This window comes from Diabrotica undecimpunctata, chromosome 4, assembly GCF_040954645.1.
Source record: "Diabrotica undecimpunctata isolate CICGRU chromosome 4, icDiaUnde3, whole genome shotgun sequence".
Classification (NCBI taxonomy): Eukaryota; Metazoa; Arthropoda; class Insecta; order Coleoptera; family Chrysomelidae; genus Diabrotica; species Diabrotica undecimpunctata.
In genome coordinates, this window is record NC_092806.1 from 116,406,540 (window position 1) to 116,432,401 (window position 25,862).

The 25,862-nt window shown below is 33.8% G+C and overlaps 1 protein-coding gene across 1 annotated transcript in view; it reads right to left on the minus strand.

The window, feature by feature from the left end:
- The window catches only part of mesh (sushi domain containing 2 mesh), a 97,122-nt gene extending 73,299 nt beyond the window's left edge, over window positions 1-23,823 (minus strand). Inside the window, 2 exon segments of the mRNA XM_072530060.1 lie at window positions 16,151-16,273; window positions 23,490-23,823. Of these exon segments, the coding sequence (XP_072386161.1) occupies window positions 16,151-16,273; window positions 23,490-23,673 (307 nt within the window). The 5' untranslated portion in view covers window positions 23,674-23,823.
- Between the last annotated feature and the right edge of the window lie 2,039 nt (window positions 23,824-25,862).

The following is a 25,862-nucleotide window of genomic DNA, read 5'->3' on the forward strand; positions in this document are numbered from 1 at the left end:
TCCCAGCATTGATATTTTGATCTTTCTCTACGGTATATGTATTTTTGTATATTCTTTTTTGCCATAGTGAGTGATTCAGCACAATAGGTTAGGACAGGGAGTATACATTGACTAAAAACTTTCCGTTTCAAACTTCAAATTTCATGTAGTTCATTTCTCCAAATATTGCCTAGATATATGTTTATTTCTCCAAATACTGCCCAGATATATTCTTTGAAACTTGTGTTTCGATGCCGATCTCATACTTCAACTACTTAAGTTGTGTAAAAGTTATTTATTTGTAGAGGAGAATTGGTCACCAAATTTGCCATAAACTGGCTTTTTGACATATTTGTTTTCAAACCGTGTTCTTAAGATGTTTTTTTCCAACTATTTTAACATATTTTGTGCTTCCTGGATATTACCTGAAATCAATACAATATCATCTGCCAAACATAGGTGATTTAACATTACTCTATCAATGTTGATCTCAGCTGATCTCCATTCTATGTTATTAAACATATTTTGCAGGATGGCCACACATATTTTTGTAGAGAGCGTGTTACCTTGTCTTACAATTTTTTTTGTGTATTAGATATTTGACATTTTAACGTTTAATATTGCGTTCTTGTAAACAAATATACTGGATTGTTACTAAGTATCTAGTAGCTAGAGTTTGTGTTGATTTACCGATTCGAAGGACTTTTCGAAGTCTACAAAGATTCTACTATACAAAAAGGTTTGTTATATTCAATGCATTTCTAGATCAAAATTTTTGTTACTATAATCTATTTCTAATGAGTGTAGAGTAATAAAATCTCATGAAGTATTCAAAAGCGCTACAGGGTAATCCGTCAATAATCCGTCAATAAATTCCGTCCGCATTGCAAAATTCTGTCGTTTCATAAAGAGCAGGTAGGTATCACCCTGTTTTAAGGGATTAGTCCATTGTTATCGACAGATAAACACTGAGCCAGAGGCGCGCTAGTGGGTTAATTGACAAAAGAATATGCATTCTTAAAAATCATATTAAAGGAAATAAAAATGTAATACAGCAGAACAGTGTTATTAAAAAAATATAAAATGTAACAATAAAATATATACGAACCGAAATCGGGAAATACTCACAAACACACACGAATGAACTTTACATATTGAAACACTTGTGGGGAGTTTAAATCAATTTATTCACAAAAACTACAAAAACTTTACTGGATACGTTATTACAATTCTACATCACTATAGTCTTCATCCGAAGAACTGTCATCATCCCCTGGTGTTATAATTATAGGGTCAACCACCTGATCGACCAAGTTGTCCAGTTCCCACATTTTATCTTCCTCTTTTAAAACATGCTGGATTGCTTTTTGCCAGTTTTCTGATGTGATTTCCATAATGGCTTGATCAAACAATACCTTGACATCTTTCATTTTAAATGTGGTATTGTGCCTTGCAACATATCCTTTAACTTGTGCCCATATAAGTTCTATGGGATTTAATTCGCAATGATATGGCGGTAGGCGTAGCACAGTTACTTTATACTTTTCTGCTACATCTTCTACGGCATATTTTATGAAGCGAGATTTATGTTGTTTTACTATGGCTAGTAGTTCCTTCTTTATTGAATTCGTCTCAAACTGAATACCTTTATTTGACAGCCAGTTAATAATTTCTTGCTTTCTCCAAGCTGAAGTTGGTACCTTCTCTATGCGCCTTGAATGGTAGCTTGCATTATCCATAACCACGACCGAATCAGCTGGAAGAAATTTTAACATTTCCCCGAAGTAGTCTTCGAAGACATCCGAATTCATGTCCTCATGATAATCTCCCGTCCGACACGACTCAAAGCTTAACAAACCTTCTTTTAAAAATCCTTCTTCGCTTCCAATGTGAGCAATTATAAGCCTCTTCCCTTTTCCCGAAGGCACTTTAATACCCGTCGAAAGGCCTTCTATGAAAGCTTGGCGAGCACTTGTTACATTTTTATCTTGCCACATTTTTTGGACTATATAACCTTCGTTTATCCACGTCTCATCAAGATAAAAAATTTTCTTGTGCTCTCTGCGGTACTGTTTTATAGTTCTCAAATATTTTCGTCTCCAGCAAATGATTTCATCACTTTCCAGTAATAGTGCCTTTCGATTGTGCTTTTCCCAGGAAAAATTCATACTTTTTAAAGTTTTCCATAAAAGTTTTCTGGATATCAAAGGAATATCGTTATCTTGGCTTATCTCCATTAGTATTTTGTCAAGGGTGGGTATTTCCTTTTTAAAATAAAACGAATGAACTTTTCTTCGAATGTCACGTTTGGTGTCTTCACCTAAGATTTTTATTGGTCTTCCTGATTTTCTCTTGCATGGACTTAACTGGCCTGATATCTTTCTTTCTCGCAATAATTTAAAAATCGTGGACTGTCCAATTCCAGTCATTCGGGCACATCGCTCAACACTTTCTTGCACAGACAAACTAGGGTGATCGTGTTTTATGCAATCATATACATTTAAAATTATAACTTTTTCACTAACATATAGCGGAGAATTTTTTACACCTCTTTTCTTTGGAGTAAATGTCGCCATTTTATAACTTTTTCACTATTTCTATATCACAATATTACTGTACGTTTAATTGGTGTAGTAACAATTACTAACTCGAATGTCGAATGTCGAATGATAATAATAAAATAAAAGAGGGATTATAATGAAAGTGTAAGTAAAACCTCATTACGCGTTATTAGTCTTCATGTTGATTTATTTTAGTTCTTAGTAATATTAGGAGGTGCGTCATACCCTTATCAGTTTCTTCTAATGCTTTTATTCGTTCAGTAAGGAAGTGAATTTGTTAATATTTAAATGGGAATAAGCCACAATTAAAGGTTAAAATACATTTATTGACGTTTCAATTTCCACTTCGGAAATCGTTCTCAAAATACAAACATTAGTAATGTTTGTATTTTGAGAACGATTTCCGAAGTGGAAATTGAAACGTCAATAAATGTATTTTAACCTTTAATTGTGGCTTATTCCCATTTAAATATTAATTAATTTAAAATGCCACAAGAAAATAGCTTCAGAACATTATTAAGTGAATTTGTTTTTATAAATAAAAATGTAATTAGCTTTAATGACCATATAATGGAATACGAGTTTGAAGAATAAGTTAATCGAAAAATTAAATAAAATTGGTTATCACAAAATATCCAAAATATGATATTTTGAGGTACATCAATTTTTGACGACGAAGTTGACATCCGTCCATTTGCCTACGCCCATGACGACACCGAAATTCAGGCAAATTTTATGACACTTCATGATTTATTACTCTACACTCATTTGAAACCAATTATAGATCATGGTTATTCGTTCTGTATGTTAATCTGAAACCTACCAGTTACTGTCAGTAATCAATTTTATTTGTTAGTTTTTTGGTATTATCTTACTATATAGTTTATATAAATGATTAAGCAAGCTTATAGGTCTATAATTTCCGAGGTCGGTAATGTTTCCTCTTTTGTACATTATAACAATATTAGTATTTAACCAATGCGACGGAATTTTCCCTTCAAACAAACATTTATTAAATAGGTTTAAAAATACGTTCTTGACCTCCTTTAATTGCCTCTATTAAAAATGCCATTCTAAACCTGTGCCTCGTTATTTTTTATCTCGTTCAGAGCTGATATAATCTATTTTTTTTATGTCCGCTATATCTTCTAACCCTTGGTTTAAACTTTCTGTGACCTGCCCATCTAACGAATACAGTTGTTTGTAGATATTTCTGTTTGTGACAATATTTTCTTTTGAATTTTTGATCTTTTGTACAGCATTCCTTCCTATTTGCGTTTCTCTACGTCGAACCTTCAGACATTTATTTTCTTTTATTGTATTTTTAATATCTATCGCATTCTGCTGTCTTTTATGTTTTCTCGTTCGTTATCTCCTTGTTTATTGATTTGTATTCCTGTGTGATTATAACTGACAGTTTTCTTCTTTTTTCATTAACATCTTTGTTCTTAGGTTTATTTTATGTAGTATTTCTTATTTGGTACAATGTTATTCTGTTGCATTTTAAATACAGACTTCCAGAGATTCAGCGATAGTATCCAGGGAATTTCATCATCATAGTTTAGAGTCCTTTTTATATCTTTCTGATATTTTTCTATATTTTCTAAGGATGTCTATTTCACAGATGTTTTTTTAAGAATCATGCTATTTCGTTCTTTTTTATATTTATTTCCACTTTAGCTCTTACCATCGTGTGATCGCTTCCCATAGATAATTTAGAACACCCACATTACAGTATTATATTGCTTATATTGCTACAAAAATATTGTTAGCATTTCAAACTGAATATAACTGAAATTACGTTAAAATTAAAAAAAAAAATTATGAAGACTTTAACTCTTAAACTAATAAAAATATACGCCTTACGGTAGTAGCAATATCAAAATAATTTTTATGTGGATCAGTCTAGTTTACACAGTTTTATCGTGTGCTAGATTGTTTCACCTTAATAGTAACATAAGATAAACAAAGTAAGTATATTTGAACTATTTCGGCTGTTTAATGAACATAAACTTTCATTTTCGTTGTACCTATTATTTTACTGACTAGTCATCTTATTGATTTTGTCTAGAAAATTAAATAAAGAAATAGAAAAGTTTGTATACACTGTTTAATGTTTTTTTACATATTTTAAATATTTGGGACCAGAATAGGATAATATATGAGATAAGTGAATTAAGATTGGGAATACGTGAATAGGGCAAAGGCACACTGTACACTGTACTACTCTGGGAGTGGGGAAAACGACACACATTGCCGGAACAGAGTTGGCATATTTATAATATCGCAGTTTAAAAATACGTTAAAATTTGTATGTGTTAGTAACATAATAGTACTAATCTAATGAAATAGCAGACCGTTTATTGTAAATATTATTCAGGTATAGGCCCTTACTGCACAAAAGAAATACGACAATAAAATATAATATTTTTTTAATCAGTTAAAACAGATACTTAAGGCCTAAAAGAAGTAAAGTTACGTACATCCTTGGTGATTTTAACGCAAACATTGGAAAAGGTCAAAGATCTGACTTGATAAGCAAATATGGACTAGGAGAGAGCAATGAACGAGGCGATATATTTACCAGTTCTGTCAAGAACATGATATGATAATAACGAATACCTGGTTTAAACTACACAAGACAAGAATAACAACATATCCTAGTGTAGATATCGGTTTAGACTACAATCAATAGTTGACATCAAATTCAAACTCAAAAAATTTCAAAAAGTACCAAAATATCAAAAATAAATATGCTTAACAGAGGATAACAAAAACAAATAAACAAATAGAAGAAGATCTAAATAACCAGCCATGGAAAATGTTCAAAGATATCTCATAAAAAACAGAAAAAAATACTATAAGGAATCAGACAAAAAACAACAACGAATGACAAACAAAATTCTTAAATTAATGGAGCAGAGAAGACAACAAAAAATCAACCGAAAGGAATATAAGAAAAAGCAGAAATTATGTAGTGAAGCAAAATATAAAGATCAGAACAGTGGATGGAAGTTAAATCTATTAAAATGGAAGAGTTAGAATATAACTACGATACATTCAGTATGTTAAAACACAAAAGAGGAGAAATAGCCTTTATCATAAGAAAACACTCTATACAGTTGTAGAAAATAATGATAAATATAGAAGAGATTCGGACAACTTCTGACAGATCAGAAGAACAACATAATTAATGTGCAGATGAAGGACCAGCAATACTAAAAATAGAAGTACTACATGCTATAAAGTTTGCAAAGAAGAGGATAGCTTTTGGCACTGATAGGTATATCAAAACTAATTAACACAGAAAACATTAAAATTTCAATCATGTTAACTCAACTGGTGAAATCCCAGAGGATGGTTGAGGTCTGAATTGATACCGTTACAAAAAAAAACAACGTCCGAAATACTGTAGCGACTATAGTCTAAATAAGTCTTATGAGTAATACTTTAAAGTTATTCCTACGTATCATCCACAGTAGAATACTAAATAATCGTGGTGAAGCTCAAGATGAAACGCAGTTTGGATTTAGAGATGGATTGAGATCTATAGAAGTACTTTTTGCACTGAATGTTTTGTTACAGAAATGTCGAGATCAACATAAAGATGTATTTGCAATTTTTATTGATTATGAAAAGGCATTTAATATAGTACATCATGATAAGTTAAATAAAATTTTAAGAGATAATAAGTTTGATAGCCACGACGTCAGGATCATTGAAAAATGGCGCCAATCAGCGACCATTCGTATTAATGGGAAATCGACAGAAGAGTAAGATGCTAAAGGAAGTCATGCAGGGTTGTGTGCTCTGCCCACTGTTGTTTAATTTATATTCAGAACTTAATAAGGCACGTTAAGAAGAAGAAGGGAGCAGAATATCATAACCGCTGCTTGTGTGTTGAACTGGTAGATATGTTAAAAGGATAATGCTACTTTATTTCTTTAGTAGAAAGCGTCTCGTAGATGAATCGTCAGACCTTATCAGACCTTAGATCTTAATACAAGTAAGTAGGATTTCTTGAGAAAAGTTTCTTAAAAAAAAGAAGACTGTTTATAAAATAACTAGGTTAAAAAGTAATTGACTAAATTAAAGACCACATATTTATAAGACTAATGAGACCACATATTTATCAGTATTGATCATAGGTACACAACTCTTCTTCGAAATATATATAATATAGCAACAGTTACAGTGAGAATGTACTATGGCGACATAAACAGATTTTTTCCTTTGGATAAGGATATTAGGCAAGGAGACACTATGTCTCCTAAATTATTCACCGTTTTATTACAAAGTGCCACGGGAAACATTAATTGGGAGAATATTGGAGTCAACATAAATGGAGAGTTTCTGAACAACTTGAAGTTTGCAGAAGACATAGTCCTTATTAAAGACCACGCAGATCATGTATGTCAACTCCTTTAAGACATTCAGAGCTCTTGTACATGAGTTGGCATTAAAATTAATTTTTCCAAAACACAATTCATGACCAACTTGGTACTGGCCAGAAACATTTCAACTAGGAAAAACAGGAGACTAGGACTAACATGGGCAGCTTACGGAAAACTGAGGGAAGATCAGATATTCCCATGTGTTTAAAGAGAAGGGACTTTGATTAATGTGTACTTCCAGTTCTAACGTATGGAGCAGAAACATTGACCCTCTCCAGAAAATTAATCAATAAGATACAAGTGGCACAGAGAGCAAAAGAGAGGTCAATGTTGAATATATCTCTTCGAGACAGAGTTTAAAATCAATTAGTTATGAGAAAACTGGTGTTACAGGTGCAGTTTAAAAGAATTACAACGCTGAAATGGAACTGATCAGGACATGTTGCCAGAGTCGGAGATGAAAGATGGATCAAGAAAATTTTAGAATGGAGACCTAGACACGATGCTTATTCAGCATGCTCAAGGTTGGACGCAATGAAACTATTTACGGGAGGCTTATGTTTAGCAGTGGACCTAACACCGCTGATGGTGATGATAAATATTTTATATACAGTATTATAAGAAGGTCTTAAATATAAATTAAGCAAGATTTTGCCCAGAAAACACACGGTGTTATTGAAGTAATACACTCAGAATAGAGTTTTTAGGATTCATCCCTGAATAAGTTCATAACATAATAGCCACCTTAGCTGATGATACTCTCGTGCTGGCTGTATGTAAAGATTGTGAAGAAGCAATAAGAAAACTGTAATTCTTTGTTAACACAATAATCAACTGTACTAAATGCGAATTAAATTAAATGAACATGTTAAAAAGAAAATAGAAAAGCTCAGTATCAAGAATAAAAAATGTATTGATTATCGGGAAGACAATACATCCTACCCTGTCAATCTATATTAAAATACACTTTTATTAAGAGAAAATAAAACCTGTATGGATCCAAGGCAACTAGATATGCCAGTAAAAATGATTTAAATGTCATCCAGCGATATCAAAATATAGTTTTAAGAAGTATTGTCAATTTTCCGTAACTTAGGCACAGTAATATCCATAGGGATTTAGAAGCGGATACTGTTAATAAGACCATCAGAAAATTTGCAAAGGTCCATGAAAAATAACTTCTTCATCACGACAATAGTCAGGACATCTAGCTCATTTACAAAACATGTCTGTTTAAAACACTCAAGAGAAAGAAGCCCTTCGAGACAGTTATGTTAAAAGTAAAAAGCATAGCATAGTGCTTTGCAACACATGCAGATATTATTTTTATGTAATGAATTATTAAAAGCTGTAGACCGGTGAGAGTCTGCTTTTAGTTCCAAGTTTCTTGGTCATAATTTAGGTTAGAGGAAAATTTCTAATCAATTAAGTCTGATCAGAATATTATCAAACATCTTTAAAGTTGTCTATAATAGTGTGTAATATTATAGGCTAGCTTAGATTTGGGGTAGATATAAGCTTTTATACCTAAGTCTGACAAAATTGTACAGGAAAAATCTGTTTCAAAAAATCAAAGCAGAATTCTGTATATAAACGGCACTGCACCATCTTGTACAGGGGTGGAGTATGGGTTGGAATACTGAAATGTGATGTTGGGTGCATTCCTAGATATAGAGTGAGCATTTGACAACACTCCTACAAACCAATTGCAACGTTACTGGGAATACGATGTTAGCACATGTAGCCAGAGGCGGTCCGCTGGGGACCTTATCTTTTCTTTTATGAAGTTTGGTCATGATCGGCAGATAGAACGAATAACCAAAAGACCGATGACTACAGTAATGGTAGTCAGACGCACTCATAGATAAACATAGTGTTTCATACCAGAAATATTATATTAGATTTATACCATAGTGGTAAAACCAACAACATATGGGTGGAATGGTGGACAAAGGTACAGTAAAAAAGTACCGTTCGCAAATAAAGAAAGGTGCAAAGACTTACAAGCCTTGGAACTGTACGGGCTCTTAGGGTCACACCAACAGCAACCTAAGAGGATCTACTGGACCTCCATCCAGATACAATCTTAAAGAACTTTTCCAGTTACTTTTTATGTCCATGAGTAGGATGAAGCAGGGAAACACACAGCCCAGATTGCAGAGTTGCACCTGGTACAAAGATAGCTTTAAAACTTCAGACAGGACGGATACAGGAATCTACAGTAGTAATGAAAATGTAAAAATGTTTAAATAGGTAAAAGAAATCAATCAGAAAGAAAACTCAAATTTACCTCTCAAAATTCTAATAGACAACAAAAAAACTCAATTTTACCAGTTTCTCTCCTACAAAATGATGTAGTGCCAATAAGTGCTCCCCTTTTAAAATTTAATGACTGTTTTGTACTTTTAATTGTGTTCTGTTTGTCCCTAAGTGTTCTTAATTGTTTTAGTTTTAATAATTTTAACACATCTGACATCACAATTTTCTTATAACTTAGAACTTGTAATTATCAAATTTAATAATTACAAGTTAAAGAAATTGCACACCCACAAAATTTTACATCTAATTTCATTCATTTTCATACAACTGTCCTTTTATTGTAAAAAATTTCAACAAATTAACACACATTTTTAAATCATATTATCTCTTGAATAAATATAAATAATTTTAATAATTTAAATAATATAAAGCATCACTTTCATTCAACAAACAATCACATATACTTTATTTTTATTTCATTTGTTAACATCTCTCTCCTCAAGAAACTTCCCCGCTAATTATCAAAAAGTTACAATAAAAACCGAAGATCACCCATCATCAGCAATACAGGATAGTTTGAACTATGTTTCCCGAATCATTAACTAATAATTCTTGTACCGACATGTAAGTAGTATTTTGTTTTTTACTAATTTATTACAATTCAATAGATTATCTCTTACCAATTTGTGGGTTTTTACTTTGTCTGCTTAATCAATTTTATTCATATTAATAAACAGAGACATGTAGTATTGGCATAATTACTGTAATTTTTTATCTTTATCTTTATACAAGACAGCACCCTAATATGGGCTTTTTATAATTTCAGCATTTAATTTACTTTGTACTGTTTGACCTGAAGATGCTTTTGCAAAGTGTAGAAGGCGAAACCGGTCGTTTTGGTAGTAAAATTAAATTGATTCTGAGTAAGTCTTATTTTATTTTTTTTACCTATTTGAAATGGACTCACACAAGTAACACATTCATGATTTGTAAATTTTTTTATTCCACTAGGAGAATATACCTCATAATTTCAGTCAGAAATTTATACGATCTTTCATTGTGCACTTGAAATTAATATGAGTGCTTTTGAACTTACGAACATCCAAATGGGTACAGATAGTCAAGAGGCTATGAGGACTCTTCTTCTTATGGTGCCTATCCGTTATGGATATTAAACACTAAAAGGGATATTTTGACTTTGTTGATCTCTAAAAAGTTTAGTAGTGGTCAACTTAAATTATTTTCGTAGGTTATAAAGCCAGGATATTCTTCTTCTTCCTGGACCTCTTTTTCCATACACTTGACCTGTAAGTATGGTCCGAAATAGGTCGTATCGACGATAGTTTGCGACGTTTTATGGTTATGACTAGTTAGCGCTCTTTACCTATTCTATGTATAACTTCTTCGTTTGCAACTTGGTCTATCCAGGAAATCCTCAACTTGTGTCTATATTCACTATATTTCAAAGGTACAATAAACTTCTTAGTAGACTATGAGCTAGTGCGAGAATATCAGAACTCGATAAACTAGCAGAACATAACAGTGTTACACTGGTATGGGTGCTAGGTCATTGGGGAATACATAGCAAAGGAAGAGCTAATGAACTTCTCAGAAGAAGAACAACTACAAAATATTTCGGTTTAGAGCCAGACTTAGAAGTGTCAAAAAGACTCGTCCGTGACAAAAAAAACTGGATCCGAACACAACATAAATCTCACTGGTAAAGTATACTCAGTTAATCACATCGCAAAATGTAGGCAAACACTTTTTTATATGACCAAGTGACTCTAAAAATATATGGAATGTATCCTCTAGGCATGTAAAAGCTTTTACAGGGTTCCAAATTCTGGAATGGGTATCCCGAATGAATGGAAGATGTACAATTGACTATTTGTTCAATTGTACTACGACAAAGTAGTAGTACTTGACAAAGTTTCAAGATAAACCGATATGTCAAGTTTCAAGACCAAATTTGGATTCGGCAGTTAAGAATTTATAAATTGTTAAAAACATTTTTTTCTTTTGATTTCCATGTTTTACATTCATTGTTTGATTAAAAATTGAACTAAATTAGACAATTTTATCTTTTGTTTGGTTATGTCGTCAACGTGGAATCCTATTACATTAAAACTTTTAATTATCATATATATATATATATATATATATATATATATATATATATATATATACAAGGATTTCCACAGTTTTCACTGTATTCCTTCACTCAACCGTTTTCTCTTTTCCTGTTTAGCCAGTCCCCTTCCTGTAGGAAGGGGATATATATATATATATATATATATATATATATATATATATATATATATATATATATATATATATATATATATGTCAAAGGAGTAGTGAGGTGCAATACAAGGTGTTGCTCCCAGATAACGCCTCTAGCCTCTCCTACTCAATTCCTATCCTCACCTCGAAGAAGTGTGATCTTGATCACACGGGTAAACCCCGGTAAACCTGAGCAACCCTATTGGAGATTGGATAACCAACCCCAATGGAAGGTAGGGTCAGGGCGGTCAACCTGTTCACCTTAAACTCAGCTATCACGAATGCTACGAACAATGAACTAACTGGACGGACCAACGGACAATGACCAAAGCTACGGAATAAGGACTTAATGATGGATTTGCGACTGGGAACCTGGAATGTCCAAACCATGCTGCAGGCAGGCAAAATGCAAAGAATTGCACAGGAACTATTGAAGTACGAAGTAGACATAGCAGCCCTCCAAGAAATCAGATTTAAAGGGCATGGTTGTATAAATAAAAAAGAATACAGTATGTACTACTGTGGAGCAGAAAGACAAGGAGTGGGAGGACTTTGGAGTGGGTTTTATGGTAAACCATAAATGCCGCAGGTCAGTATTGGGTTTCACTCCAGTTAATAAACGAATATGCAAAATACGTCTAAGAGGAAAATTTAATAATATTACAATTATTAACATCCATGCCCCAACAGAAGCAGCAGATGAACTAGTAACCGATCAATTCTATGACCAACTACAAGTAGAATGTGAAAATGCAAAGAAGAGAGATGCAGTTATAGTCCTGGGTGATATGAACGCGAAGCTGGGAAAAGAGCCAATATATGCAGAATCCTTTGGTAAGCATAGTTTACATGATATTACCAGCAACAACGGTATAAGAGTGGCACAGTTGGTAATGGTAAACAAACTAAGAGTTGTTAGTACGTGTTTTCATCATAAAAATGGAACATCATTAAAGGAACGTGGATGACACCTGGTACTAATAAATTTAATCAAATTGATCACATATTAATATCTAAGTGGTGGGCAACCTCCGTAACGGGTGTTAAAACTTATAGAGGCGCAAATTGCAATTCGGACCATTTCTTGGTTATATCGAAGATGAAACAAAGAATATCAATGGTAAGAAAAGAGAAAGGCGCCTAACAAAGAAAATGGAATACATATATTTTTAAAAATCATAAAAAGAAGAATGAGTACCAGCAGAAAATAAAAGTAATATTAAATGAAAGAGGAGAACAAAACAACATTGAAGAAGAATGGAATGTCATCCAAACGACAATTACAAATATGGCAAAGGAAACATTAGGTGAAACCTCAAGCAAAAGAAACGAGGAATGGTTTGACCAAGATTGCCAACAAGTAATAAATAGCAAAAATATAACTAGACAGAAATGTCTACAAAGGGATTCCCGATTGAATAGAAGGGCATATGAAGAACTCAGAAACGATGCAAAGAAAATATGTAGAAGGAAAAAGAGAGAAATGTTGAATAGAAAAATACAACAAATTACAGATTATAATAACAGAAGAGAGACTAGAAAATTTTGCAAAGAAAACCAAGCAATAAACCCAAAGATACATGACAAGATCAACAGTTTGCAAGGACAAAAATGGGGCAATTATCAGCGAGAAAGAGGAAATAATGAAAAGGTGGAAGGAACATTTTCAAGAGCTGTTAAACCCAGAAAAAGAACAAAACGAAGATGAAGAAATAATTCAAGACACAGCAGAACAACTAGTTGATTATCCAACATTGGAAGAAAAGATAAACGTCATAAAACTTTTAAAAAATAACAAAGCACCTGGCACAGATGGAATAACTGCAGAACTGATAAAGAACGGTGGACATGCGCTATGAAGGCGTATCCATAAACTAATCGACCGCATATGGACACTAGAAGCCATCTCAGAAGATTGGAAACTAGGAATCATACTTCCTATGTACAAAGGGGGAGACAAACGACTGGAATATATTGGAATATACAGCCGCCTGAAATCGTTTTCGGAGGATATGATTGGTGAATACCAATGTGGCTTCAGACCAAAGAGGTCAACTATAGACCAAATACTTATGTTAAGAGGTATACATGAAAAATGTGTTGAATATAACATACCTATTTACAACTTGTATATCGATTTCAAACAGGCGTTTGATGGAGTAGATCGACAGAAGATGTTAAAGCAACTATCTATGTTAGGGATATCCAATACGTTGGTTAAACTTATACAAATGAGTCTGGAGGGTTTCAAAGCTATGGTGAGAATAGATGGAGATATGACGCAGGGCTTTGATATTGAAAATGGAGTTAGACAAGGTGATGCCTTATCAACAACACTTTTTAATCTAACTTTAGAAGCTGTTGTTAGAAAACTGGATATAAACGGCAATATCAATACAAGATCAATGCAAATATGCGCATATGCGGATGATGTTGCCATAATAAGCTGCAACAAAAGGGTATTCAGCGAAAAAGTTATAGAAATCAAACGAAAAGCTGCTACGTTTGGTCTATATATAAATGAAAGCAAAACAAAATATATGGAGTGCACAAAATCGAATCAACATGAGAATCTGAAGGTAGACAACCATACCTACAAATAAGCCTCCACTTTTTTCTACCCAGGCTCAATAATAAATGACAAAAACAACATCAGTCAAGAAATACAAGCACGGATTCTTAGCGGTAATAAGTGCTTTTATGCATACAAAGACTTAATGAAAAGTAAGTTACTGAAACGTGAGTCTAAGCTTAGAAACTACAAAACAGTAATTAGACCAGTGGTCACATATGAATGTGAAACGTGGATCCTCTCAACCACTGATGAAAATCAACTGAGAATATTTGAGCGCAAAATACTAAGGAAGATATTTGGACCAACCCAATGCAGCGATGGTTCGTGGAGAATTAAAATGAACCACGAGCTGGATGAACTAATGCAGAGCGCAGATATTGTTAGATTTGTAAAGTCACAAAGACTAAACCTAGAAAGAATACCAGATAATCGAGCTGTAAAAGATGGAAGCCCCAAGGAAACATAACAAGAGGAAGGCCCCGTAAAAGATTGATAGACGACGTCGAGAGGGATGTTGTTAAAACCATAAGCAGGTTAAGACTCGCAAAGGGTTGTAGCGCCATTAGAAGAAGCAGAAGAAGATATATATATATATATATATATATATATATATATATATATATATATATATATATATATATATATATATATATATATAAATTAATTAATAATATTAAAGAGGTTCATTAACTGAGTAATCAGGCAATGTCCCTTTTAAAAATCCAATTAAAATTGATGTATCTATACACGAGGAAAAACTTTGTGCTTGACATTTTTGACGTGCATATTTCACGCTGTCCTTTTTAGTTACGAAATTCTAATATTTGCAATATTAAAAATTGGGTTGATCGCGCTTCTTGAAATTATGAGCAATACGAAGAGGGTTTGAAATAGAGTAACGTTATTTAAATATTAAACGAAAATCGTCGATTATTACATTGTTGAAAGAGTTGTACAAAAAGGTCTATGAAACACATTTTAACCATTTTACGCTGTGACTGAGGGCAGTGCTCTATTAAGATTTGTGTAGATTAGTTTTAGTGCCACAATATGCCACTAGAATTGAAATATTTTTTGAATCTAATTGAATAAATATAACAATATTTTGTAATTTGTTAATTAACTCTGTTAAATTTTACTCAAAAATATTCCTATGTGTTATAATGATATCCGATAACACGCTGTACACAATACATTTAAGTGATGATACTATTTTTGTAGTAAGTCATACAGATGAGTCAGTAGGTTTATTACTGTATACAACATAAAAAATGTTACCCAACGTATAAAATGTTATTAAAGCAACAGTCAAAAAGCAAAAAGGTTGTTTGCTTAACTTCATATTTACACAAACCGCACCCATGCAACATGGCGTCGTTTTATATCTCATTGAAGAGCTAATAAACAAATCTATAAATTTAGATAAAAGGTAGATAATGTTATGTTTTTGTTTTACGCAAACCATGTATGATATAAATCTCAATTTCTATGGAAAATGTTTTACTGGGAAATATGAGTTATCTGGTGATAAAACATATTTTAAGTTAAAGAAAAAACAAAAAATTTAATTGACAGTTTTTTATAATCTTTGTTTCTACATTGTATATGATAAATTTTATTTATGGGGACCAGTATTTTGACACTACTAAGCTAGACATATCACGGTAACCCCAACTACTTTTCGAGAGAGAACTGACGTGACACATGATGTCGAGCGGGCTAGATCAGAAGTACTCCAGACAAAATTAAAAAATGAGCAAACCTGCAATAACCTCTCCAAAATATTGTGACTGTGGAAACTAGAAAACGGGGGATCAAGATTGCAATGATTTCCAAGAACTATCCGTAAAAATTGTTTCTAGTAGTAGACTTATTAAAGCTTTCACTAGTTATTTTGTTAGTACTTACTTAGTTTCTTTTAATTTAATTTAAAACCAGAAAATCAGCTCAAACGTACATAGTAGTCAACATAATAAATAAGCCATATTATTTTACATAGAAGATTGAGATTTACGTCTTTAAGCAAGCATTTCCTAAGCATTTAAATGAAAAAGCGTTAGTAAGCATTGCAGGCTAACTAAATTATACTAACTAACCGTAATCTGCAGCATAAAATGTCGAATATTTGCCCAGTTTGTTAACTGTCTGATAAGTCCGTCTGGGATTTTTAGTCACATTTACCAAACTATTGCTTACATTAACTAGGGATTTATCTACTTCTATAACAAAAATAAGAAAATGTTTTTGTAGTTAGTGTTACTCTAAAATCTATATTTTGTAAAAAATACTTAGTGATCAAACATGGAACTTTATGCAATAACAAGACCATATTATAAACACATTGTACAATTTATACACACATACTCACATATTACGGAAGACAACCATTCATGTTGAGACAACTCATTTTTGTTTCTGATAATGAGGTCAATTACTATTTTCTAGTTCTAATGAATCTTACACCAGAGGGTCTCTCTCTCTCTCTCTCTAGTCATTTCCTCATTTCCTATATACTATTATTATTTCCTGCGACCTTCAACGTTTTTCAAAATTATAAGTCCCTTAAAATGATCATTACTTTGTCATGCAACTTGGAAGATTGAGTGATTGGTTTTGTGCTTTGTCCAAGAAACACGAAGTATTCCTTGCCAGCACCACATATCGAAAGCATCAATTATTTTCCTATCGTGCGATTCATCTATGTTTTTATAACTTCAATTATGTGTATGGGTTGTGTTATAGAGGTAGCACCTTTTATCGGAACGACCACCTCAAGCGTCATAGACAGGAGATGGTTTTTGATAACTGGTCCTCATAAGACACCTAACTCTCACTTATGGCTTCACGTGCCACACCCTGGACAACTGCATTGGTCTGCAGGCTAGACAATAATATGGTGAAAAATTGACCTGAGTGATTGCCGGTATAAGCAATCCCCCCACTTACTGACCAACCGCTCCGGGCTGATGAGCTGATAAGTGGAAAGGCACCTTTTTGTCCTAAGATTGGTAAATCAGTCTTGAAGGCGGAGGAACCTATTAACAATAGTCAACGGCATCAAGATGCAGAAGGCAACGGGGAATCACTGCATTAAAGACTCGGAGAGTACCCCTAGTATAATTAGCAATAGGATAACTAGTCAAAGAAAAGATAATACTGATCATGGGATTCGGATACAAAGATCCAGCTGAGAAGGACAATCACAAGACGGTCGCCAACATACGAAATCCTTGCCAATCTAGTGCAAAGAAAATCCTCACGATCTGCACATGGAATGTTAAAACACTATACGAGATCGGTAAGACTCATAATGCAATCAAAATAATGGATAGACTATCAATAGACATCATGGAAACAATTATCACATATATCATTCAGGTAACCCCAACGGAAGACACGAAAATGGAGTAGGTATAATATTAAATCAAGAAACTGACAGACGTCTTAAAAACTTTATAGCCATATCGGAAAGAATGCTGCTCCTTCATCATGATACCTATCCAATAACAACTAATATTATCCAGGTATATGCCCCTACAGCTGACAAACCAGACGACATAAGTAAAGCATTCTATAATGAATTATACAACACCTTAAAATGCCTTCCCAAAAAGGATCTAACCTTGAATATGGGTGATTTAAATGCCAAGATTGGTAGGGGACAATCGAGAGAATTCATAGGACAGTTTGGGCTTGGAGAAAGAAATGAGCTAGGAGACCGATTGAGTGAATATGTATCAAAAGAAGAGTTTGTAATTATTAACACTTATTTCAAACTCCCATACAGACGATTATACACGTGAAAATCACCTCAATATACTTCAGGCCACATAGTCAGAAATCAAATAGATTACATTATGATTAATAAAAGATTCCGTAACAGCATTACATCAGTCAAGACATACCCAGGAGCCGATATCAAGTCAGACCATAGCCCACTGATTTGCAAATGAGGGTCAGGTTAAAAAAGATTCGACGTAGTGTCAACCTAAAATACATCAGGCTACCCAAAGCCCAACGCACAGAACAGAGTGTAAGTCAGGTAGTGTGAACAGGCAAAAGGTCAAAGATTATGACAATACATTATACAAAGAATAGATAAAGAGACTCAAAAAGCAATCAGAATGGCTAAGGACACACAGCTGAGAGAAAAATGTGCGGAAATACAGCTATTACAACAGAAACACGATTTATTCAATATGCACAAAAAAGTTAAAACAGCTACAGGTTTATAAAAGCCTAGAAGAGTTGGATGTTTGGCAGACAACCAAAGATAATCCACTACTAAGTATGAAAGAGAGACTAGACACTTGGAAGAAATATGTGGAAGTAACATTTGCAGATAAAAGGCAGATTGCCATTGAAGACATATAATGCCAAACGGGACCTCCGATTACCATTGAAAAACTCACGGCAGCTATTAGGAAAACTAAAGATGGTAAAGCTGTAGGGACTGACAAATTTATACACAATTCCTAAAACTTATGGACAAACAAGGAATAAAATGGATAACGACTATATTTAACAAAATATATATAAATGGAAATATTCCCCAAAGCTGGTTAAAGTGGACCTTCGTAACTATACCAAAAAATAAATAAATTCAAAAACATACGAAGACTACCGAGTAATTATCCATAGGTGCAGGAATGTCAACTGTGATTTATATATCTGTTTTATCGACTACAAAAAGCCATTTGATAAAGTAAAACATGACAAGCTCATATCCATCTTGAATGAAGCGGCTTGGTTAATGAAGACTTGCGAAGTATATTTCATTTATATTACAACCAAACTGACAACATTAAAGTGGATAGAAGTATTATAACCGTTAACAGAGACAATCTCCATAGATAGAGGAGTGAGACAAGGATGCATTCTGTCTAAAGTGCTATTTAACATGTACTCGGAGCGTATCTTCGAGCGAGCACTGGGATAACTACAGGAAGGAGTCCTAGTTAACGGAGTGCGTCTAAACAACATTAGATATGCTGACGACGCTGTAGTTTTTGCAGATAGCCTAGATGGTTTACAAGCGATAATGTCGCACATATCAGATATAAGTCAAGAATATGGGCTGGATCTCAATACGAACAAAAACAAAGTACATAGTAGTTAGTAAGCCCGAAATATTAAATACACATCTTTTGGTAAACCCACAGTCAATTGACAGGGTAAATAGCTACATACATCTTGGTACTAACATAAACAGTCAATGGGACCACTCTACTGAAATAAAACAACGCATAAGGAAAGCAAGATCAGCGTTCGTAAAGATAAAGTTTTTTTTCAGAAGTCACGATTTACCTTAGTACCAAAATCGCTATCATCAGATGCTATGATTTTCTATTTTTCTACACTATTATACGGAGTAGAAGCATGGACGCTCTCTGAGGCTTCTTTAGGAAAACTCGAGGCCATCAAGATGTGGAGTTACAGGCGCATCTTACGAATTTCATGGATGGATCGTGGGACTAATATGGAGGTCTTACGTAGAATGGGCAAAGAATGCGAGATCGCTAACTCAATCAAAAAGTGCAAAATAGAATATCTTGGCCATTTTATGAGAAATAAATACAGATTTGGCTTATTGCAACTCATTTTAGTGCCAGGTATTTGAAAAGGGAGGACCAGGAAGAAGAATATCTTGGCTTTAAAACCTAAGGAAGTGGTTCAATACGTCTACAACGGTCTATTCCGAATAACTGCAAGTAAAGTTAGGATAGCTATGCTGATCGCCAAAAAGAAGAAGAATTATGCAATGGGATTAGGTATACTTACTTCAATGGAAAATATCAGAATATTTAAAGCCTTTTTTTTTAAAGCAAGAAAATGAAAAAGGTTTATTCCAGTGCTGATTGGGCATGTTAATAAAAAGTGAAAAGTGAATGGACACACTAAGAAAGACCCAATAAATAACAAAAATTATTTACAAAAAGGATGCTCAGGACACTGCAAACAGCTACAAATCTGAATAAAGTTGGGACGGAGACCAGAATTAAAGCACAATTCGAGTGTTCTTACAAAAAACACCAGGAATACAGAAAAGAAAACTCAGGAATATAAGGAAGCAGATCGTTGATATTAGTATTATCGTCCTATTACAGAAACTTCCAATTACTTGGGGATTACTAAAGGATAACATAGAAAATATTTACTTATACTGGAAGAACTGGTAGAACGAAAGCATATTTCCTACACCTTCTAACAGAGATGCGGGACTAATAAGAGAGTGTATATGTGTGTACGTACCAGTATTCATCTAATTACCCTATAATCGGTCTATAGTCGATTATGGCAGAAGAATATAACAGTGGTATTTATATAATAGCAGTATTTATATTGTTGTACTGTTACATTTATGGTAAAAAAAAATGAAAACCCAGCATGGATCAGAAACAATTTTAGCCCCACAAATTGCCTAGGTTAAAACATACAATGGTTTGTGATTAGAAAACATGCACTACACATGCGATATGTATTTTTTACAAAGTATAGATGTACATAAAAATTGTTAGATTACTGACTATTCATGCAACTACACTAAGTGTGGAATATGATTATTAGTGTCATTATTTTTTTATTTAATTACTATTAAATATAATTACTTGAACTATTAAATATTTATAAAATAATACTATTTATGTTTAAAAGACAGAGAGCAGAAGTTGCCTTATTTTGCACTTGCTCTGTAAAAATGTTCTAGACAAATCAGCCCCATCAACTATTTGAGAAGAAAAATAATATATAAAATAAAGATGACATCATTAACTAAAAATATATCTCTTTATGATAAAATATGGACGATATCCCTGAAAAATAGATAAAGTGATAATATCTACATGATCAAATAACGTCAGAGTATGAGACAAACGCACATACTAACAACATTTACAAAAAAGGAAATAAAAAAGAGTTAGTCAAACTACAGGGGGTTAAGTGTCATAAAATAACACAAGACTCTGGAAAAATAATAAAAAATAAACTTAAAAAATACGTGACAAATATAGAAGAATAAAATGGCTTTCATGCAGGCAGATCCTTGTATACATCATCTATTAAGCTGGTTAATTAAAAAAAAAGTAGCTCACAACCTTTCAACTCCTATATTCTTTATAAATCTGACCAATACGATAGTGTACCACTTTTAATGTTCTGGGTAGCAATGGAAAAACAATATATAAAAGCAGTACAACAGCTTTACAAAACAACGGTTAAGACAATATTCGGAGAGAAATGAAAATTGATCTGGACGTAATAGAAACAATTGGAGTCAAAAGATTAAACCGGTATGGACACCTGCAGAGAATGCCTGAAGATAGATGACCGAAAACTTCGTCCACTAGAACAATCTACTTCTACAACTAGAATGGTCCTGGAGAGAAGATGTCGAAGATGCAATAACCGTCAGAGATTTAAAAACTGAAGATTGCTTCGACAGAAAACGCTGGAAATTAGTAATAACTGAATACAAAGTGCTCGGGATAGAGAGATATGGGTGGACAAATTTATAAGCTGAACAATAATGGTTCAATAACTAAGTAGCTTCCGTTACGAATGTTAAGATTGTCACATACGTAATGACTAGTGGACAGATGACTGAGTAATGATTGACATGATTGAGTAATGACTAGTGTACAGGTTGGAGAGAGAATGAATTATTTAATATAAAAGGGAAACATAATAATATACAAATGTCAAAGTGAATTCTTTTATCCTTAGTGTATGCTTCTTTTATGACGTTAGTAGAAAATATTCAAAGAAAGAACAAAGACCAGAACAGTAGAGAAAAAATCTTGAAGAAAAAGGTTTAAAGATTCTTTTTCTTTTTGTGCCGTTTTCTAACTAAGGTTGCGATTACTTCTTTAAACGCTTTCCTATCTTTTGCAATGTAAAATATCCTGTTTAACTCTAAGGTTAGTCCAAATTCGAATATTCCTTAGCCAAGATTTCTTTCTAAGCCTTTTCTTCCCCCTACTGTTCCTTGCACGATGATGTGTAGACGAGAGTATTTATCCTTTCTAAGTAAGTGGCCCAGATACGATGTTTTTTTTATTTTAATTATGTTTTACTTATGTTTCTAATGACTCCAATTTTTTAAGGCTCCAAGATTCTATCCCATATAGCAGTAGCGACCATACATAACATTCCACGAACCTCGATCTGATAACCCTCTCTAACGGAACGGTTTACCCTGCAATGTCAGATGTATGTTGTCAACAGGGGTTTTCGAGATCACCATGTATTTGGTTTTATCTATATTCATAGTTAGTCTCATCTTTTTGCTTTCTCTGTTAATGATTTCTATAAGAATTTGTAAATCTTCTATATTTTCTGCCATGATTGCGGTATCGTCTGCATATCTTATGTTATTAATTATGGTCCCTCCAATCCTTATACCTTCAGTTCTTTCTCATAGCGCCTCCTGCAATATTAGATGAGGATACACATTCAATAATTGTGGCGACAGCACACATTCCTGTCTGACTCCTCTCTGAATTTGTACTCTCACTATCTTCCACCCTTACGACTGCTGTTTGATTCTATAGATTTTTGATTAAATTAATACCCTTGGAATCTAGGTGTATGTGTTTTAATGCATGTATGAGTTTACCATGATGATGGTGTAAAGATTATCAGGATTATTCTATATTATATAAAATATAGAATATCTGAATATTAATTTGAGGATGAAGTCATGAATTTCATTTAAATTCTCATATAGAGTTAATACTATACTGTTAAATATATGATATAATTTTGGATGGTAAAATGATTGGCAAAGATGCTAGTTTTAAGTATCTACTATGGGTATTACCTAGCATTGAGGAAATAGATACAGATACCTGTAGGAGAGTTGTTGTAAAATGTAACAAATAGAAGGAAGCGAGTCACAGACAGATTAAAATGTAACTAAAAGTTCAATGGAATAACAGTCTTAAAAGATGAATAACGAATAATAAATGCATATTGGGGAAATGAAAAATTCAAGTCTAGATAAATAGATAGTGAAGTGATAACAAAGAATTTAATTAAAAATGGATTTATCAGCGAAAATTTAGGTGTGGCACCTAATGGTTTAGATGAGAAACCGTAATCACCCAATACAAAGAATCGCAGAGTTGCAAATTATCGGAAAAAGTAGGAGAGAATAAACAAAGAAATTCCGATTGAAGATCTTTAGCCAAGATGCGCCTGTAAAGCGGATTAATATTGGTGTGGCCAAAGGTGTACGCTGTCGTATTTATTGAAAATTTACATATCTTGTGTTTTTGATACGTATATCGACTATAGGTCTACATAAATGAATTATTTCCAAAAATAATAAACTATTTTATTTAAAATTTAGTTACTGAAAGAGCTAATACATTTCGTAATCATATTCCACACATATTACTTTATTTGACGTTAAGGTAATACCCGATATATACTTACCATAGTTTGGATTCACTGGAGACACTCCATTAGGCGTATCTTCCACCGGAATAGGTTTCCCTACATCTGGCTCCGCGTTACTTACATTGGTGTCGATAGTTTCTACATCTGGTGGAAGTCCATCGTCTTGTCCTTTAATGCTAACACTAAACAAAACAAAAATAACAAAGTACTTTAACCACATTTTGGTTAATTGGCACTACAAACTGGCGCACTACTGATGAGCGCAACATAAAGATCACATCAAAAAAAGTAGCTACGGTTAGTAAAGTTCGTACTCGAGTGTTTGCAAGAATTGCTAGAACGAGATAATACTCTTATCTTTTAATGACACATTTAATGAAATAAGGATAAATACACTGAGTTATATGATAGAAATTGTCTTATCTAAGATAAGGGGATAGTAAACCGTATAGCAGGTAGGCTAAATTCACCTACGCGAGATACGAATTTCAAGAATATTGTTTTTCATTATACTAAAAAAAAAGGTACTGTAATGTTTACTTTCTTAGTCATTAAATTCTGTGAAAGAAACCTGTTATTCATTTAAAAGAAAAATCATTTGCGTGCAAAACAATAGCTCAGCATTAGAAGTCTCAAGTAAAGACAATCATACGCCAAATTGTGAAGTGTAATAAAAAACTAATGTAAATCTTCTTCGCTTACTTGAATATTGACGACTACTACTTGTGAATATTATTTTTAATGATAATAATTTCTTCAGTTATATGTTTATTAAAAAACTGGTTATAAACAGCATAATAACTTTAAGTACAAACAGGAGAGTCTTACGCCCATCAGTGGATTAAAAAAACCTGATGATAATGACGTTTTTTCAGTCTCAGATAACCTTGCCACCCCTTCTTCCAATTAAATTTATCTTCTTCCTTTTTATAAGCAATTCTGCTTGTTCATTGGTGGATTAATACCTCTATGGAAGGTTTTCACTCCACCTTTTGCGCGGTCGTCCGATACTTCTGCCGATTGGTGACTTATCTCTTGCTATTTTGACGACACGGGTCTCCTCCATTCTGCTTATGTGGTTATTCCATTCTTTTTTTATTTTGTGTCCATTCATTTATACACTGTATGTTACATTTTCTTTTAATGTCTTCACTTCTCTTTCGATCTCTCAGCGTATTTCCTGTAATTCTTCTCAGTACTCTCATCTCTGCTGTTTCCAGTAGCCTTTGCGTTGTGGCTGTGTGGGGTCTTGTTTTTGAGGCATATGTCATTATTGACCTTACACTGGCTTTATAAATTCTAAACTACATCTCAGTATCAACGTGTCTGTTTCGCCATATAGTGTTATTAAGGCATCCTGCCAGTCTATTTGCTTTTTGTACTTGATCTCTCACTTCTTTGTCTAGGTCTCCATAGCTAGACAGTGTAATTCTCAGGTATTTTCCTAGGTCTACAGCCAGGTTAGTACCTTACTGATAGACTATAAAACCATACAGCTCATAGAAACAAGATTATGCCTCGGAAGAAGAATGACACCTAAATTCAAGGCAGGAAAATATCGTCCTATTTGCATTCTTCCTTGTATCGGAAAGTTTTATCAGATAATCCTACTTGCACGTATCGAGGAGGTGATTGGGATGTCTGGAGGTCTATCTTCGAGACAATATTTGTTTCTTCCAGGGTAAAAGTACATTGGATGCGGTGACCGATGTGCTTGGGGCGGCACATTGAATTGGGGCTGATCATCGATGGGTTATACTGATTCTCTTTGACTTCCGAAATGCTTTTAATACATTGCAGTGGGGTCACGTAATCAAATCTTTGGAAGCAAGAAACTGTCCTGGGTATCTGAGGAATGTGGTCGCTGATTCTTTTTCCGAGAGGAAGATTGTGGCGGAAAATTGTGTGATGGTAGATGTAACAGCTGGGGTACCGCAAGGCGCAAGGCTCCATCTTGGGTCCGATGCTGTGAAACCTGGCATTTGACGGACAATGACGGACGCATTTGCGGACGACCTTGCTCTGCTGGTGACTGCACGGGACAGGTAAAAACTCTTGCTTCGGATTACGCGTGCGTGTGAGAGTGACGCCCAAAAAGTACATCAAGTATCTGGGAGTTACTCTCCACCAGGGTGGGAGTTGGGAGGAACATTTAAGGAGGGTGACCCGCAGAGCTATTCAGCGAATGGCTGCGCTGGGGAGGATAATGCCTAATATCGGTGGACCCAAATCCGAAAGAAGAAGGGCACTTTACGGTGTTGTGCAGTCTGTCGTCCTCTACGCTGCCCCCGTCTGGAGTGAGGCAGTAGAAATACCAACTTACAAGAGGGTCATGGTACGCGTGAACAGAACTAGTTTGCTGTAGGTAATCATCGGCTGTGTTCATTTACATGTGCTGGCAGGTGAAAG